The 16,983-nt window shown below is 38.5% G+C and overlaps 1 protein-coding gene across 1 annotated transcript; it reads right to left on the bottom strand.

Annotated features, from left to right (window-relative positions):
- Positions 1 to 8,750: 8,750 nt before the first annotated feature.
- LOC125092928 (keratin-associated protein 27-1) lies at positions 8,751 to 9,368 on the bottom strand. Its single transcript, XM_047717442.1, has one exon. The coding sequence runs from the start codon at positions 9,366 to 9,368 to the stop codon at positions 8,751 to 8,753; it is 618 nt and encodes a 205-aa protein (XP_047573398.1).
- Positions 9,369 to 16,983: the final 7,615 nt, after the last annotated feature.

Raw genomic sequence — 16,983 nt, 5'->3', positions numbered from 1 at the left:
AAGGGAGACAACCTCTACCCACTGAATGCTGCTTGGAGACCTACTGATAGTAGGTCTTAAATACTGACTGAGACATACTGAATAGATTTGGTTGCAACTTCAGACTAATCAGACTGATCGAGTAGACATTGGAGTGCTATACTCAAAGGGAAATTCATCAGAAGCAGTGCAGTGTAGACATAAGGATTAGATATTGGGTGAGGGAGATGTTCCCTATAGGGTTTTAGTATTTCTACATGTCTTGAGAATAGAGTCATTGATTCCTTCTGTTCTAAATTATCCTTTTTGCCATGTTTGTATAGTAAAGAGTTTTGGAAAATAAATATAGTATTTCTCTCTGAGGCAGAAGATAGACATGCTTACCCCCCACTATCATATCCATGATCCAGGCTTCCTAATCTCAAGGTTTCTCTCCTATAAAACATCTCACTGCAAATGCAAGTGTTATCTGGCTTCTTGTTGTACTGTGGGAATTGAGGGTCAGGGAATTGGTGCAAATGCTAATACTCTGGCTTCTGCTATTACCATGAATAATAAAACCTTTGTCTCTGAACCAGGGGTGCCATGTCTTCTGCCAGCATCCATGAATCTGAGCTAGGCTAACTTGTTAGCTTGCATGTAGGGTAAAAGCTCAAACTTTTCATGGTTCTCATTATCCTCTTCCAAAAATTTATGTTTCCTAAGTTGAAGTTGGGGCACTGCAATGCCATAACTAACTCTATTTGTTTCAACGATCATTTAATAAAGCAGAAATTTTAGTAGAAGTATAATAATTATACTTATATTGAAATAATGATGAAAAATTAGCCATTTATGCAGCGGTCACTAGCACAGATTGATCAAATTTATTAGAAAATAAAGAAAACAAGTTGATGCCATACTGAAAACATATTTCAAAGCCTTAAAGGGCATTATAAGAAGAAGAAAATCAACAAACACAACAAATATAAACCATGACTTAATTAATAAATAATCTTAAGTCTGAATAGTAAAGCGATATATGGGTATGCTAGGTTTTTCTTTAAAACAATGCAGCCAAAGGGAGCCTGAGTGGCTCAGTAGGTTAAGTGTTTCAACTCTCCTTTCCAGCTCAGGTCATGATCTCAGGGTTGTGAAATCACACTGCACGTGGGGTTTCACACTCAGCAGGAGTCTGCTGGAGATTCTCTGTCCCTTTCCCTCTCCCCCTCCTTCCTGCTTGCTCATTCTCTCTTCCTCTCAAACAAATAAATCTTAAAAAAAAAAGCCATATAACATAGTATTCTTTTTTTTTCCATTTTATTTTATTTTATTTATTTTCAGTGTTCCGAAATTCATTGTTTATGCTCCATACCTAGTGCTCTATGCAATATGCGCCCTCCATAATACCCACCACCAGGCTCACCCAACCTCCCAAACCCCTCCCCTCCAAAACATATAACATAGTATTCTGAGAGACTGTCCTCCTCTCCCAATGAGGCCAGGTAGAAATGTGTAAGTACTTTATTGAGGAATCATCACCTATGAGGGATTACTCAAAATACCTCAAGGTATAAGATATGGAACTTAAAGACAAAAGGTGTTGAATATGTAGCTCATTTGTTAACAAGAAAAACAATCCACTAGGGGTCAGCAGCTGCTACAACCAATCATGGATGAGCCACAAAACCTGTTAATCCTGGGACAGTAATTACTGTCCTTACAGGTCAAAGTTTTGAGTGTAGGTCGCTGGGTGGTAGGGACTAAAGACTTCAGAGAGAAGACGTAGATGATGATTACGTAGCAGGGTCTGGTCATGCCACAAATGAAGAGATGTAGCGGGTGGTTCTTGGGAGCCAGGCATAGGCATGCTGGTTGGCATCTGATGGTTTCCTTCTGGTTTCTTGGCAGTCCTTCAGGAACTGGTTTCTGTCACAACTGTTACTGGCTAAGCAGAGGTCACCTCCACGGCTCATGTGGAGGTAAGAGTTATTTGAGGAGATGACAGAAACAGCAGTAACCCCTGAGAGAATCACAGTTGTAGTTTGTAGCTGAGTAATTATTAAAAAAGACAAGATGACCTTAGTGTAGATTCTAGGCAAAGTACCCACACTTTGTGCTATTCCCCCTTTTGTGCTGTGGTTTCTAGAACTTTTTAAGGAATGAGTATTGGCATCTAATGCAGGCTTTATTCTGACTCACAGTTCCAAAGATGGTGATAAACATAACTCAGTTATTTAAATGTCAGGAAAGATAGCTATTTACAGCTAAATCTCCAAAACAAGGGACCTATAGCCTTATTTACCATTCAACAAACATGCATTTAGAAAAACAATATTCCAACCTTCTTTAAAAGATATTTGAAATTCTGTGGATAGATTAATGTTTATTATAGTTGGCATATTAATTTAAGATAGGTCACATTTATGGTCCAATAAAGGTTTTTATGTGTTATGTGCGACCTTTAATGCACATACAGGGCTCATTAAAAATTATCGTGCTTAGTACATTTAAATATTTTTAATAAACTTCTCATGAGGGACACTTTGGAGTACGGTCAGTGGGGTACTGGAATGGGAATCACTAGATTTGAGCTCTAGTCGTGACTCTGCTTGAGTAAATCATATAACCTTGGCAAGTATATTTGCTCAGCTGTATAATGAGTGAAGCTCAGTAAAGATCTCTTATGCATTGAGAAATAATTATGATTTGAAGAAGATGTAACTATAATAGAAATGAGGGAGCATAAGAAGAACCATGTAAGAATGGTTGGCTCGTCTTTGCCACAAATACTGTGGCCACCAGCACTTTGCTAAGCTACCTGAAGGATGTTATGGGAAACACTTGACTCTGATTGGACATCTTTCAGAACAAACACAATTTTGGATGATATTTGTCCTCCAGAGGAAAGGTCAGTGGGCTAGAATGTAGCACATTGGGGTTTTTTTTGTTTGTTTGTTTTATTTTTTTTTATAAACATATAATGTATTTTTATCCCCAGGGGTACAGGTCTGGGAATTGCCAGGTTTAAACACTTCACAGCACTCACCATAGCACATACCCTCCCCAGTGTCCATAACCTCACCTCCCTCTCCCTACCCTCCTCCCACCAGCAACCCTCAGTTTGTTTTGTGAGATTAAGAGTTACTTATGGTTTGTCTCCCTCCCAATCCCATCTTGTTTCATTTATTCTTCTCCTACCCCCTTAACCCCCCATGTTGCATCTCCTCTCCCTCATATCAGGGAGATCATATGATAGTTGTCTTTCTTTGAGTGACTTATTTTGCTAAGCATTATACCCTCTAGTTCATTCATGTCATTACAAATGGCAAGATTTCATTTCTTTTGATGGCTGCATAGTATTCCATTGTGTATATATACCACATCTTCTTTATCCATTCATCTGTTGATGGACATCTAGGTTCTTTCCATAGTTTGGCTATTGTGGACATTGCTGCCATAAACATTCGGGTGCACGTGCCCCTTCGGATCACTACGTTTGTATCTTTAGGGTAAATACCCAGTAGTAGCACGTTGTTTTTTGATTGCTTAGCATTTCATTTGTAGTCAAGGGCCCTTGACAACTGGCTTTGCATTAGAAGCCCCTCCAGGACCACTTCAAGATGAATTCTTTGATTGTTAGACTCATTCACGGCAGGAAATTAAACTAGATTCCTGGGGACCAAGCCACCTTCAGTTGCAGGCCCGGGGAGGCAGGCCCCAGGAAACAAGGAACAAACTGCATTTGAGCAACATGCTGAGCCAATCAAGACTTGAAAAATGATAGAATGGCACTTATGCCTGTTTTTGTTTCCTGAGAAACATTTTTTAAAAACATTTCCCTCATTAGTCATGGATGTTCTTTTATCTGGTAAGTACACCTGTGAGCATTCCAGACCTTGACTGTGATTTACTATAAATCTGGTCATTAGATAAATACATTATAGCACTTATAGATATCAATATGGCTAACATCTAAAATTTATTTAGTTCACTCTGTCCTACAACCTAATTTAATAAAATATGAAGTCTAGAGGAAGATACTTTGTTCTTGAGACTTTCAACATGTATTATTATATTGGTTTCCTAACCCAGAGAGTGTCTGAGTGACTGTAGCTCATTTCAAGGGGAAACAAGAACAACAATTAATAACCCTCCTGTAAGGGTTGACAGGGTTTATGGTGGAGAGAGCTTTTTAATCCAGATGTTCCACTCTGCACATTCAATTTAAATAAGTAGCGTGCCACTTTCCACAAAGCCCTGATGACAAGACAGTGCCCTGATAAGGGAGGTGTTAGACTTAGACTTTTCTTTGGTTTTCTGTCTCCTTTTGTCTTTATCTTCATCAGTTAGTAGTTACTGGACTCCTGTAGTTACTTCGAGTGCAGGGCATCAGCCCTGTGCTCGAAGAATACCATATTGAGTGATGGAAGAACAGCAATGGACTTAAACATTTCCAGTATTTACCTCTGAAATTCTTTTGTTCTTGTGTCTGGATACAACTATATTAGTTTTGCCTCTGGGCTCCAAGGAATAACTCTCTGAATCCCATTAGTGAATCTATTTCCATGAAGCCAGAGAACGTTATACAAAAAGTTGGGAAATTCTTAATACCATGCAACCACAAAAATGTGGGGTTTCTTAATTCAGAATTTCATTTAATTTCTAGATCTTTACTCTATTTGTCCCTATCTCCCTATGGTGTATGTTATTGCTAACCAAAGCCTGGGTCTAATATAACCAGTATTAGTGAGTTATCAACTGTCTGAAAAAAAGTACTCTTGCTTTGTGTTCATTGTTCCCTTTATTAGCATTTTTTGAAATTTATCATTATTTCCACTTGGATGTCAGGACAAGAATATGGAACAATTCTGAAGTGAAAGAATTTGAACTGAGGGAGTAACAGGAGCTCTCTGAAGGGAGAAATGGGAAGCAGACATAGAGAAAGATACTGTGGCTTCAAGAAAGGTGTCAGGTGCTCTAATGCCACATGGAACAAAACGCTGTCCTCATATCCCATTAATCCTAAAACAGGCTCAGCGTTTTCAAAAGGAACATATTTAAGAAGAAAGATGTTAGGGACTAATGGAATGAAAAACGATTACTAACAACATCAAGACAGTCAATCTTACTGGTAGAAAAATCTGACTCCAGACTATCTAAACACCTTCCCTGGAACTTAGATTATGTAATTTCACATGATTTTAAGTTCATGGTCTTTTCTAAGATACTGGCAATCTATGATATTTTACAAATCCCAGTGAAATACACCTAATTACTTTCTAGCACTTATTCCTGAGTTGTGATTAAGCCATTCAATCAAGCATACTTAATTTTCTGGTTGTTTCCTCTACAGACTTACAACAATACAATATAGCTGGACCAATAATTTTCAAATTACTTATACAGATCTTCCATAGGACACAGATATTCCCCATATTTGAGCTGCTCTAGAGACAAAGCATGTGATGTTACCAGGTAGTCAAGACTTATAGCTCCATCTCTGAAGTCCAACTCATTGAATTAAAATCCTGGATCCACCGTTTTCCATCTGCCTGATCTTGGACAACAACTTAATGTATCTGTGTCTTCACCCTCCTTGAAAAAAAAAAAAAAACGTGAGTATTAAAAAATTGTACTCATCTGACTCAGTTGTTTGAGTTTCACGTTAAAAAATACATACACAGTGTTTGGTAAATAGCTAGGACCAAATTAATAAGATCTACCTTAAGGCTTTTGGCATAGTACTGCATAGGCAAGAAAATGTTCTTGAAATTCATTATGCTTGACTTCTAGGAGAAAAGTATGCTTTTAATCTACCTATGTCTTGAAAAGTGTGGGGTAAGTGATACCAGTGCACAAATCCTACCATAGCCTTTCTGTTCAAGCAAGAGGAAATTTCTTGATCTATGAAGAATGTTCTGTAGTGTGTACCCACTGAGTCACTTCTATAGTTTTTGAGAACACTCCCTAGGTTATGTTCCATATTGCTTAATGGAAGGACTTTTCTTGGTCTTTGTCTTAAAATTTAAGTCCAATATAGAGAACTCATGAGAGTAAACTGAGGCTGTGGCCCAAGAAGCAAATATCGGCTGAAGCATCAAATAATATCTTACATATACTGACACAAACACATCATTAGGCATTTAATGGCCATGATGGCATTTCTTTGCCACAATCATCCAATGAATTAGCCATTATTTCCATTTTCTAATAGAGAAACTGAGCCTCAGAAATGTTAGCTTGTCCCGAGGCACACAGCTAATAAATAGCAGAATTTGGATTTGAACAAGGCCCAGTATAATCCAAAGCCAATTCTCTTCCCACTACACTAAATGGCCTACACAGCATCTCTTCATGTCATCACACCATTATCTATTCCAATACCAAGAATCTTTAGTTCCTGAATCCACACATTTTCTCTCTGTAAAGAGTTCCAACATGCTCCATGATGATTTAGATTAGATGGATACTGACATCTTCTTCAGCTAACTTCTCCTTACTGTAGTGATCATGGTCAACTTGGAAAGAATGAATTAAGGTCTAGGATAATAAACAGAGTAGGTGGGAAAATGAAAACCTCATTTAACACTGCTGTTCCTCTCTTCTGCGTCCCCATGCCCACCAGCACCACACACAAACCCCATGCTTAGCCGGCCACTGGTCACCAACACCCTGTCTCCCAACAAGCCACACCCATTAAAGGAACGTATCCTTGGGAGACAAAAGAAATGGCTGTTTTCCCTCTTGTCTTCAGAAACAGTGGCCAAAATACATTTTACACTTTCCAGACCCTCTGATTTGAGTTGCATTAGTAACAGTCTTCACTGTGCATGAATTTCAACTTCGTTTGCATGATTGGCTGTGACAGGAATACTGAGAAGCTGCCACGCAGATGAAGTCTCTCCTTGTTGTTGCCAAGGCTCTGTCACTACTATGCCCAGAAGCTTTGTGTCAATGTCTCTTACTGGAGGAATGCTCTGCTGGTGGGGCTGCCATATGCTCTGTTACTATCGAGATCACACAGTGTTCATTCAGCCTCTTTCAGGCCTACCTCAACCACTTCTCAATTCCACCTCTCTATGGAAACACCTGTGTAAGCGGTGCTTTCTAGAATTTAGGCTTGAATCTTCCTCTTTAGGATGACCCGTGTCTAAACCACCCACAGAACTGACAGGTAAATCAACATTAGCTTTGTCATAAACTCAGCTATGTGCCAGCCCACTTCAGCAAGGCATGGTATGTTTCCTGAGCATTTCCCTTAGTAAAAGGTGCTTCTTGCATCATTCAAGATACAGAACAGCTAGTCTTCCTTTTTTTTTGGATGACTAGCTTTCCTAATCTGTCATAGATTATGGGGTTTATCTATCAATCCCTGCCTCTGCTCTTCATATAGAGCCTCTGAGCTAGCTAATCGTGTTTCTGTATCTTACCGAGTGTTTCCTTCAAGGTCATGTGCTGAGCACTTCCACATTATTAACTTATCAAGTCTCACAGTGGAACCACCCTTATCATCTTGGTTTTGGAGTTAAGGAAACTGAGGTGGGAGTGGTTAAATAACTTGTACATAGCCACACTTCTGGGATTCAAACAGTCTTCACCCAGCAAGGTGAATATTCAGACCTAGAAAAACCTGACTTCAGGGTTCACATTCTTTACCACTACCTTCTGACACCCTGAACAATGAGAGCTCCATTTAAGAGCACACCCACAGCTTCACAATAGCCAGGCTATTCTAAACAAAACTCATCTATCTTCACACCTTCTGGCTCCATGGCTTTATGACTTTCATATTGAACATGTTCCCCATCTTCTGCTGACTAGCACAAATGTGCTCTTTTATTCAGGTTCATATCATACAAACAATTGGAAGGGAACATGTGCTCCCTTCTTCTTCCAAATATTTATTCGGTTTTCATCTGGTGAAAAACCAATAACATAAAACCCACAAAGGTGCTGAAGAAAAATAATAGTGCGACAATTAAGTTTGTAATTCTAAATGAAGTCAATTTATTTAACACAAAGAGTATTTTCCCAACTCAAAAAAACACTGAAGAAATAGTGAAAAGAGGAAGAAAAATCGGAGAAATGTAGTGAGTATACTAAGCTTGTACTCATTATATTCAAAGGTCTCTGGCTACTATGTGGTTATAAAGTCCACAGAGATGAAATTGAAAATTTTCTTACACTTTTCAATCAATAGATTCAACCTCACAGTTGACTACAAGTATTCTGATGCAGCAGATAAAATCATGGACGGACAGGGAGTAGATACAGATTTCAGTTGTGGTTCTGATGTTATTAATAACAAGGACAACATCTGATAAGAGTTAAGTCCATCAGAATTCATGGGACTAGACAGGGTTCAGTGTCCCTTTAAACTCCAATATTAAGTGGATTTCTGATATTAGTAGAACATTATGTTCATACATTATTATAAGCCTGATTCAATGCTAAGTGTTTCCATTGATAATAACCAGTGACCGAAGTGTCATGTTGACTTAAGCACTCATGTTAGTTCCTTGTTGCAACTCCCGGTTCTCTATAACACATAGTCTCCTAGTGACCTGAAATATTTAACATGCTTTCCAATTCCAACTTACTACCAGAAATGCCCCAAAGAGCAAAAAAACAGAAATTATTTTCTTTGAAGACAGAAGACAAGTCCATTCACTCACAAACCCATGCACAATAATATGTATTTAGAGAAATAAAAGTTCCTAGATATCGTAAGAGATCAATTTATCTCAATTAGAATTTGTTATCTCCTATCCACACATTCCACCCATTCTTCACTTACGAGGCAGTTGCAAACCACCAGTAACACAACAAGTTGGCTCATAAGTTTGAGAAGATTCCAGGAGTTGTGACCCTGGTGCCACATAGACTGGAGGCCTACAGGAACTGGATTCAGAGCTCTGAGATTGACATGGGTCAGGTTCACATTCCAGAGACTGACAACTCTTAGACACACATGTCTTGGGTGGACAACTCTTTGCCGCAGAGCTCACAGGCTGGCAGCTCTGGACTACAGAACCCACTTGCTGGCTGCTTCCTGACTGGCAAGGCTGAGACACACACTCCGACACTGCTGAGGAATGTCCTGATTGGCACATTGTCTTTTCAAAGGCCCTGGAATTAGAGCAAGTTGTTTGGACAACTCTGGGGAGGCCGGCACTTTGCACACAGCTCGGTTCTATGCACAGTTCCTGTTTATTGTTGGGCACTTTGCAGCTGGTAGTCTCACTGCAGGTTTCTTGAAAGTTGTCCAAGAGCCAGGTCCTGCCATGGCAGCTGCTGGGTAAAAAAAGTCCATCTTCAAAGTCTATAAGCTTAGACCCATGTACGATGGCAGAGAGTGGTGGGACATTGTAGGAGCTCCTGAGCAAGTGGCCTTGGCTTTGAGCCATACTGTTTAAACCCTTGATTGAAATTGGTCTTAAGGACCCAGGGTGCCAGGTCTGAAGATTCTTTTTTGGTGAGATTATATACTCAGAAAACTGGGTGTTGGCTTCTTCTCAAGGCTCCTTTCCACCTCATTGCTTAAGCTAATTTGAAGGATAACATCTCATTAGCACTTTGTTTAGTAACATATGAAGATGACATCCTATTAACAAAGAAGCCAATCCATTCTGAATCTTCAAAATGGCTTTCATGTTAGCCCCAAAGCTGATTCATCAGGGCAGAGTTTCTCAAATATGAGTCCCAGCATGCCACCCAAGCTAAGATTTTTTTTTTTTTCTTAGTTACCATGACTCTCCCTGGTAAATGGACAAAATAAATGGATGTGGAAAAAGCCAATTGTAAACTAATCAATGTTCAGCACTGGAGTTTGGAGGGATGCTCTTTTGGCAAAACAGAATAATATGATCAAGACATTTTCAGTCAGAAGCCAGTCCAGTTAAGTTCACCCTCATTCCACTCAGATCTTGGTCTGTCCAACTGGTCGGGATGTGTGAAAGACTTGACAATGGTATCTCTTCTTACTCTCACCCAAGTACTGTAAGTGGCCATTGCCTTATAAATATCATTCCCTTTGTCTAACATTTTGTATTCCTTGTCTTATTGAAGGTCAAATATAAACTGGCTCTTTACGAAACTTTTCTTTGATCTTCCTATTTACAGGTTACAACTTCTTCCTCTGAATTACCATGGACTTTGACACATTCTTTATTATGACTGTATTGATATGAAGTCGTGTATTTACTTTATTTGTGCTTCTCAGCTGTTGATAATCTGGCCTTGTAACAAACTTGTTTCAGATTTGCTTTTCATTTTTGTTTGCTGTGGTTTTTCTTTGACTTCAGAATGATGATCAGCACCCACATTTATCACATTAGCAGCTGGACACAGTTTAGCTTCATACTTGTAACACAGGACCTGCCAGCACAATTCCTATAGCACCTTCTATAATTCATTTAGCTCAGCTCGTGAAAGAGAAACAACTGAAGTGTATTCTAAGCACAGTGCTCTGGCCCCTTCCCTCAGATCTGAAGAAAATCAAGAACATTCAGGAACCTGGAACAGCTCTGATACAAATTCCTCTTTAACATGTGACAGACTGGGGATAGCCTCTATTTCAAAGGACACATCCGAAGGCATTCAGCCTGACAAGCAGCACGCTCGACCAGTGTGTAATGCCTTCACAACATATGCAGGTTACTTATAATGCTGAATTACCAGTCCTGTGTGTTTGAAGATCCCATTATGCCCTCCATATGACCCCAACAGCACCTCATTTAAATCATAGGCATATTTGTATCTATCATCACAGAGGCTTCCACTGTAGCTTGTTAACTCTCCCGCTTAGAAGCCTTAAATGGATTTGCATTGCCCTGAGAGTAAGCTCCATCCTCCTTAGCCCAGCCTACTCAGCACTTGTAAAACCTGGGTGCTCCCTATTTTACTAAGTCTAAATCTGCCCTTTCCCTCAGCCTCACATCCTCCATTTGCACAGGCTTCTACTGGGCTCTTGAGTATGTCAAGCCTCTCTTCGCCTCATTACTTTGCATGTGTAGCTGCCTGTTGGTCTCCCCCTTCCCTGCCTTCTCCCACTCCACCTACAGCTCCTCTCCTCATCTTTTGTGTCTCAGCATAAGAGCGACCCTCAAGAGTGGCTTTCCTTCATCACCATGTTTGAAAAAAGATTCCATTCTTAAAGTCTGTTTTTCTGCTTTCATAGAACTTATTTCAGTTTATAATGATTTTATTTGTTTCTTCACTGTGCCTCTGCCACAGCACTGTGAGTTCCATAAAGGCAAAAAGCATGTATATCTTCCTCGCTATTGTATCCCCAGCACTGAGCACATGGCTGACATATAATAAGAGTTCCATAAATGTATTTCAAAAGATTAATGAATAGAAACTGCATTTTTTTTTATAAATGGAAGTTGCTAAATGTGTTCAAATTATAGTTAATGTATGAAGGGATAGAGTTCTGAAATCTTGACGTACCCAAGATTTTTGAGAATTGGCCAGGGTACAGAGTTTAAAGAGAAAAAAAAATAATAATAATAAGACCCATGCTTACCTTTCAGCTTCCCATTTGTGAAATAAGAGCAAAATCATTAAGGAAGCCACTTATTAGCACGGCACAAGCTGAGTCAATTATTTCAAAATAATGTTTGATTGTATGTAGGCATGTTTTAAAAAGCTTTTCCCATGAAAAAAAAAGGTCACCACTTTTCACTGTCAGCACAACAGAGTCCTGTTGCAAAACTAGACTTGGAGGGGGGCAGAGGCAGGACATCACCCAGGCCAGCATTCACATAATTGTCTCCAGCAGACTGCCTTCTTATTAACCTCACAATGTGTAGCAAATTAGTGAATACCTGTGCAGTTCCCAATCTCCAAATGTCAAATAGTGAAGCTAGGTCTGTCATTTGTGAATAAGGCCACCGCATGAATTCTTTTCTCTTTGGGATAAAGCCTTAACTTGCACATGCTATTTAACTGAGTGCTGAATTAATAGGTGTTTCAGCATGCAATTTTAGCTCAATGAGTAAATACAGATTTTGGCTGGTGCTGGATTTATAGAAGGAGTTACTAGGTTTATTACTGAGGCATGATGTATGCTAGGACAACTGGTCACCTTCAGACTGCTTTAGAGCAATCAACTAAAAACTAAGTGTTCACTTTGTAGGCACTTGAACAATGAGAATTATGTAGTCTATCGCCTAGTTTTCTTGTGACAGAGGTAGAAATAGTCATGTGATTGCTTATGGTAACTGGGTACTTTGCTGCTAAATCGTTGAACAATTCCCTGGTCTCCCAGTCTTGAAATAGAAAAGTGATTGCAGCTGCAGTAGCACCCCCTTACCACCAGGGAGTGGAATATTAAAAATTGGGGAGGAGAAAGATGTGAAATACAAGGAAGGATTTTCCAGTTATGATTCTAAGCCAAGATTTAGAATCACAAACCTTGAACATTTCCCTTAAATGTCTATGCCTTGACTTCTTCATTTTTAAGATGAAAATTGTGAGAGTATCAACCTCATAAAATGGTTTTACAGGTGAAATGAGATGATACATACAATACCTGATTACCTGCCACATATGGAACAGGAAATGAATAAAAGTAGCAATTATTTCTGATCAGGTTAAGGATCTTTGTGCAGACCAAAATGTTGTTCTGATGGTGATGTCAATCTTGGATTGAGATAAAACTATAAAAATAAAATAAACACAGGATAAAATAAACACAGTATCTTTTTTGTTTGTTGCAGATTATTTTATGTCCATAAATGTAGCACATTCCATTCTTCTAAGGGTTAGATTATATTCATCAGTCTCATTAAAGGTCCAGAAAACTTGTTTCTATCTCTCAAGGGCTTGGCAGTTGACGATTATAAGGTTGAACAGTTTATATTACTTCTATATTTGATTATGTGGCTATGTTTGACTTCTGAACACTTGTTCAGCTGTATTAAATAGTAAAACATAAATAAATAAAAAATTAGAGTAGCATAATTCAGCTCAGTTCTCCCACAGTTTATTTCCTCTATCCTTGTCTTAGTTTTATCTCACCAACCAAATGACTTAAGTTAATTTAAATCCATTCCTCTTCTCCAACCAGGAAGTCACTCATATAGACAGATTGCATAGCAATGGAAGAATACTAGACCAAGAGTGAAGAGATCTGGCTTCTAGCCCTGTTTCTATTAATTCATTGCATGAGTTTGGACAAGTCACTCTGCCTCTCTGGATATCTTCTAAGATAATGAATTTAGATGAAATGATCTCGAAGGTCCTTTGTAGCTGTCACATTCTATGATTTTCTATCAGAATCTTAATATCTTAGAGTTGAAAAGGACATGAAATGGCATCTTGTCAAATCTACCTGCTGAATGAAATCTGCACTTTCATTTAAGCCATCTAATTTTTATTAAGATTACTTATAAAAATTTTAACAGGACAGAACAAAGACTGAAGTCAGTAGGCTATTAGTTGCCATGCATGGTGGTAGAAATCCATCACTTAAAATGAATAGTCCTATTGTATTTGAGACTAACTCTGAGAAATACAGAAAAAGTATATTTTTCACTGGTCCACCTCAAAAGAGCATGCCAAGGGGAATGACCAACTTCCTTTAAATATAACATTTTGTAAAATAAGTCAAGTATTATACAACCCCTTTCAGACACTGTAATGCATACAGAAAAAAAAAACTTATTCTCTGGAATACTCAGAATTATGACACTATAACTATAATAATGATCCCATGTGGAATATGGAAATGGTCTCTTGTCAGCTTTATCTATTTTGAAATCGATTCTCTTAGAACACTGTAATAAATGGATTCACATGTGACATTTTTTTTCTATGAAACTATCTCTAAATAATTTTGCTTCTTGGGATAATTCTTGGTCGTTTACAATTGAATGTCGTCAGACTTCGATTTAAATAGCAAAAAAGGAAGAAAGAAAGAAAGAGAGAGAGAGAGAGAAAGGAAGAAAGAAAGAACGAACTACACACTGTCTATTTAGCCCTTAACAAAGAGTATTTGGAAAGAAAGACTAGACCTTAGTATCTTGGCCATTTGAGCATTAACTCCCATATTTTCCAACCCTTTGTTCCACTATGTCTTGGATGTGAAAGTGTCATGGTTTATTATAGTAATTATACACTTGCTTTTGTTCCTTTCCCCAGATGTACTTACTCTGGTCTGTCCTTGAGGTTAGCTTTTGGTGAAGTTATTTTTCTGCCTTTGTGTGACCCAGAAGTAGGAATTTACTTTTGAGATCTCACACTTTTCTTATGACTACTGCAGTTGTGATAATATGTCATTAAGATGGTGCTAAGTCATTTTTTATAATAATGGTGACCAGAAGATTAATGACATTACTGACAACTAGCTTATCCAAATTGAGTTCAGCTACCAAAAATGAATGACTGTGGGGCTCCTGGGTGGCTCAGTGGGTTAAGCTTCTGCCTTCAGCTCGGGTCATGATGGCATTGAGCCCCGCATCGGGCTCTCTGCTCAGCAGGGAGCCTGCTTTCCCCCTCTCTCTCTGCCTGCCTCTCTCCCTACTTGTGATCTCTCTCTCTGTGAAATAAATAAATAAAATCTTAAAAAAAAATGACTGTTTGTTTCTATTGACATAATACATCCTGGAGACTATCACCCTAGATCCATTTCATTCTTTCATCTACTAAATTAATATTTATTGAGTATTTACTACTTTCCAGACCCCATTAGGTAAGATTCCATTGTGTTCACTGAGAATATAACAAGGAAGAACAAACAAATAGAACTGATAAACAAAATAATGCTTCAAATAAAATATAAAATAGTGAATTTGTAATTAACAAAAAATAAGAAATATTTAGTGCTAATGTTGGGTAGGAAATAATCAACTCTATTGATTGTGGAGTCTTCCAAAAAGGAGGGAGAGAAGAGATAATATTTCTGTGGGTTTTAAAGGGTTAGAAAGACATGACACTCCTAAAATTATAAAACTGTGTAAGACTTCAGTTCTGCACCATATATTCAAGGAAACAGGAGTAGATAGCATTGGTGGAGTGCATGTTGGTGGAGTGAATGGATGTGGGAAGTCACGGGAGAGGGACCAGGACAGGGCAAGGTGATGGCAAACGGTCTTTAATATTACATGGGGTCTTTATTGGGAAAGCGGGTTGTTCCAGCTTTTAAATGAATGTCTTACTTAAGAAAACATTAGCTACAAGTAACTGAAGTTGTTTTTCAAAATGGTTTAAGCAATAAGAGAAGTTTATTGGCTCATATTTACTAAAGTACAGAAATGAGACTCTGTTCCTTGCATTTTTCTTGGCTTTGCTGTCTTTCATGTAATGGCTTATTTTTTAGGTCACATATAATATGGGTATAGCATTCCACACATGATATCAGATAGTCCAGAAGAAGAGATGGTTACTCCAAAAAAACTCCACAAGACCTTTACCAGAAGTGGCTGTTCATGCCATTCCTTGTTTCTCATTGATTTAAGACAGATCACATGCTCCATCCTGAACCAACCACTTACAGGGAAGATTGGGGTGTCCCTTGAACTAGCCAGAATCCATTCTGAAACCAGGAGTGTGGTCACTTTACTTTATAGAACCATGTGTAGATAAGGAGAGGTACAAAAACAAAACCCAGTTCTTCTGGGAAGAGCAGAGAGAAACACCTTGTGAGGGCAATGAACAATTAGTACCCATATTCACTTACATATTTTTCTTCCCACTTACATATTTTCAAATGTAGATGACTCTGTTCCCCAAAACAAGAGTTTAGTAGACCATGTATTTCTCACATCCAGATCTAACTCCAGGATATCAAGAGGTAAAGTCCTCATTCTTAGGTAATATCATCTATTCATGATAGCGTGATGTTTCCGGGAGTTCCCAGGTGACTTCTTTGAAAACAATGACCAGATTGAGGAAGGAGAGAGTTAAGTACCAAGATGAGAAATAAGTTAGAAATGGAAATAATTTTATTATAATCAAATGCATAAATGTTTAATTTCATCCATATTTAGGATATTTGCTTCATCATACCAGATACTGCTGTTAGTTAATATTGGGAACTCAAAATTCCATTACCACTTGTATAAGTCTACAAAAGGGCCTCATGAAAAGCATTTTGACATTTCCTCATCTAAAGCAGCCAGAATAGTACACTTGAAGCATCACTGCCATCTGAAGCTTTTCTTCCTGGATTAGACTCAGTAGTAATTTAACCAAAGTAAGATGCCTAGTAAGACTGAAATGATTACACACAGAAGCATTTAGAATGACCTCCTGCTCTGAGCTGTGATTCCACTTGCCAAAAGTTCTAGGGAACTAATTCTGTGTTGTCAGAGAATTCTGTGTACCAGGGAGCCTAATTCTTAAATATTTCTTTTTAGACAAAGAACGGTAGGTTTGAAATTCCCAATGAATAGCTTTTTCTTTAAATTAACATTGACCTGTGATCTAATATCAAATTACATGAGTTTATTTAAAGGAAAAGAAAAAAGACCTATTGGTTCAGTTTTAACTAAAGAAGAAGGAAAATAGGAGAAAAGAGATGGAAAACAAGATGGGTATTCTATGAGATAAACAATTTCATATTAATAGATTTTTTTATTTATTTATACTTTTCTAGGTGGTATGATATAGACTCTAGACAGATGACAGCTGAGATTGACTTTGAGGGACTGTAAAGTCCGGGTCTAGAATCCTTAACAAGTTGATTGGTGGGAGAAGCCAGATGTGCAGATTAGTTGGCAACAAGAAGTTTGGCAGTTCCTAGAAGCCAAGTAGGTTGGGCTGCAGAATCTGGATTCGTAGCCCAGGAAAGGGAAGCCATAGATTCTATAACCCAGGGATCTGAAGCTATGTGATCCACAACCCAGGGAGTAGGAGCTTCTAGGTCCATAGCCCAGGCAGTAACTTCTGCTGGATCCACAGCCTGGAGACCCAGGGTAAGCTGACTAGCAAAGATCACAGGGTATTGAGGTCCTCTGGTGGTAGGAGATTGTCTGGAAGGGGCTGGACACCATGTAGGACATCTGGAAACTGGTAGGA

The sequence above is a fragment of the Lutra lutra genome, chromosome 1 (genome assembly GCF_902655055.1).
Source record: "Lutra lutra chromosome 1, mLutLut1.2, whole genome shotgun sequence".
In the NCBI taxonomy this organism is placed as follows: Eukaryota; Metazoa; Chordata; class Mammalia; order Carnivora; family Mustelidae; genus Lutra; species Lutra lutra.
Note: the sequence above shows the minus strand (reverse complement) of the source record. Positions and strands in the feature narration are given on the sequence as shown.

Excerpts from the sequence above, each read along its gene's own strand:
- LOC125092928 (XM_047717442.1), bottom strand. The coding sequence starts at position 9,368 with ATGGCTCAAAGCCAAGGCCACTTGCTCAGGAGCTCCTACAATGTCCCA.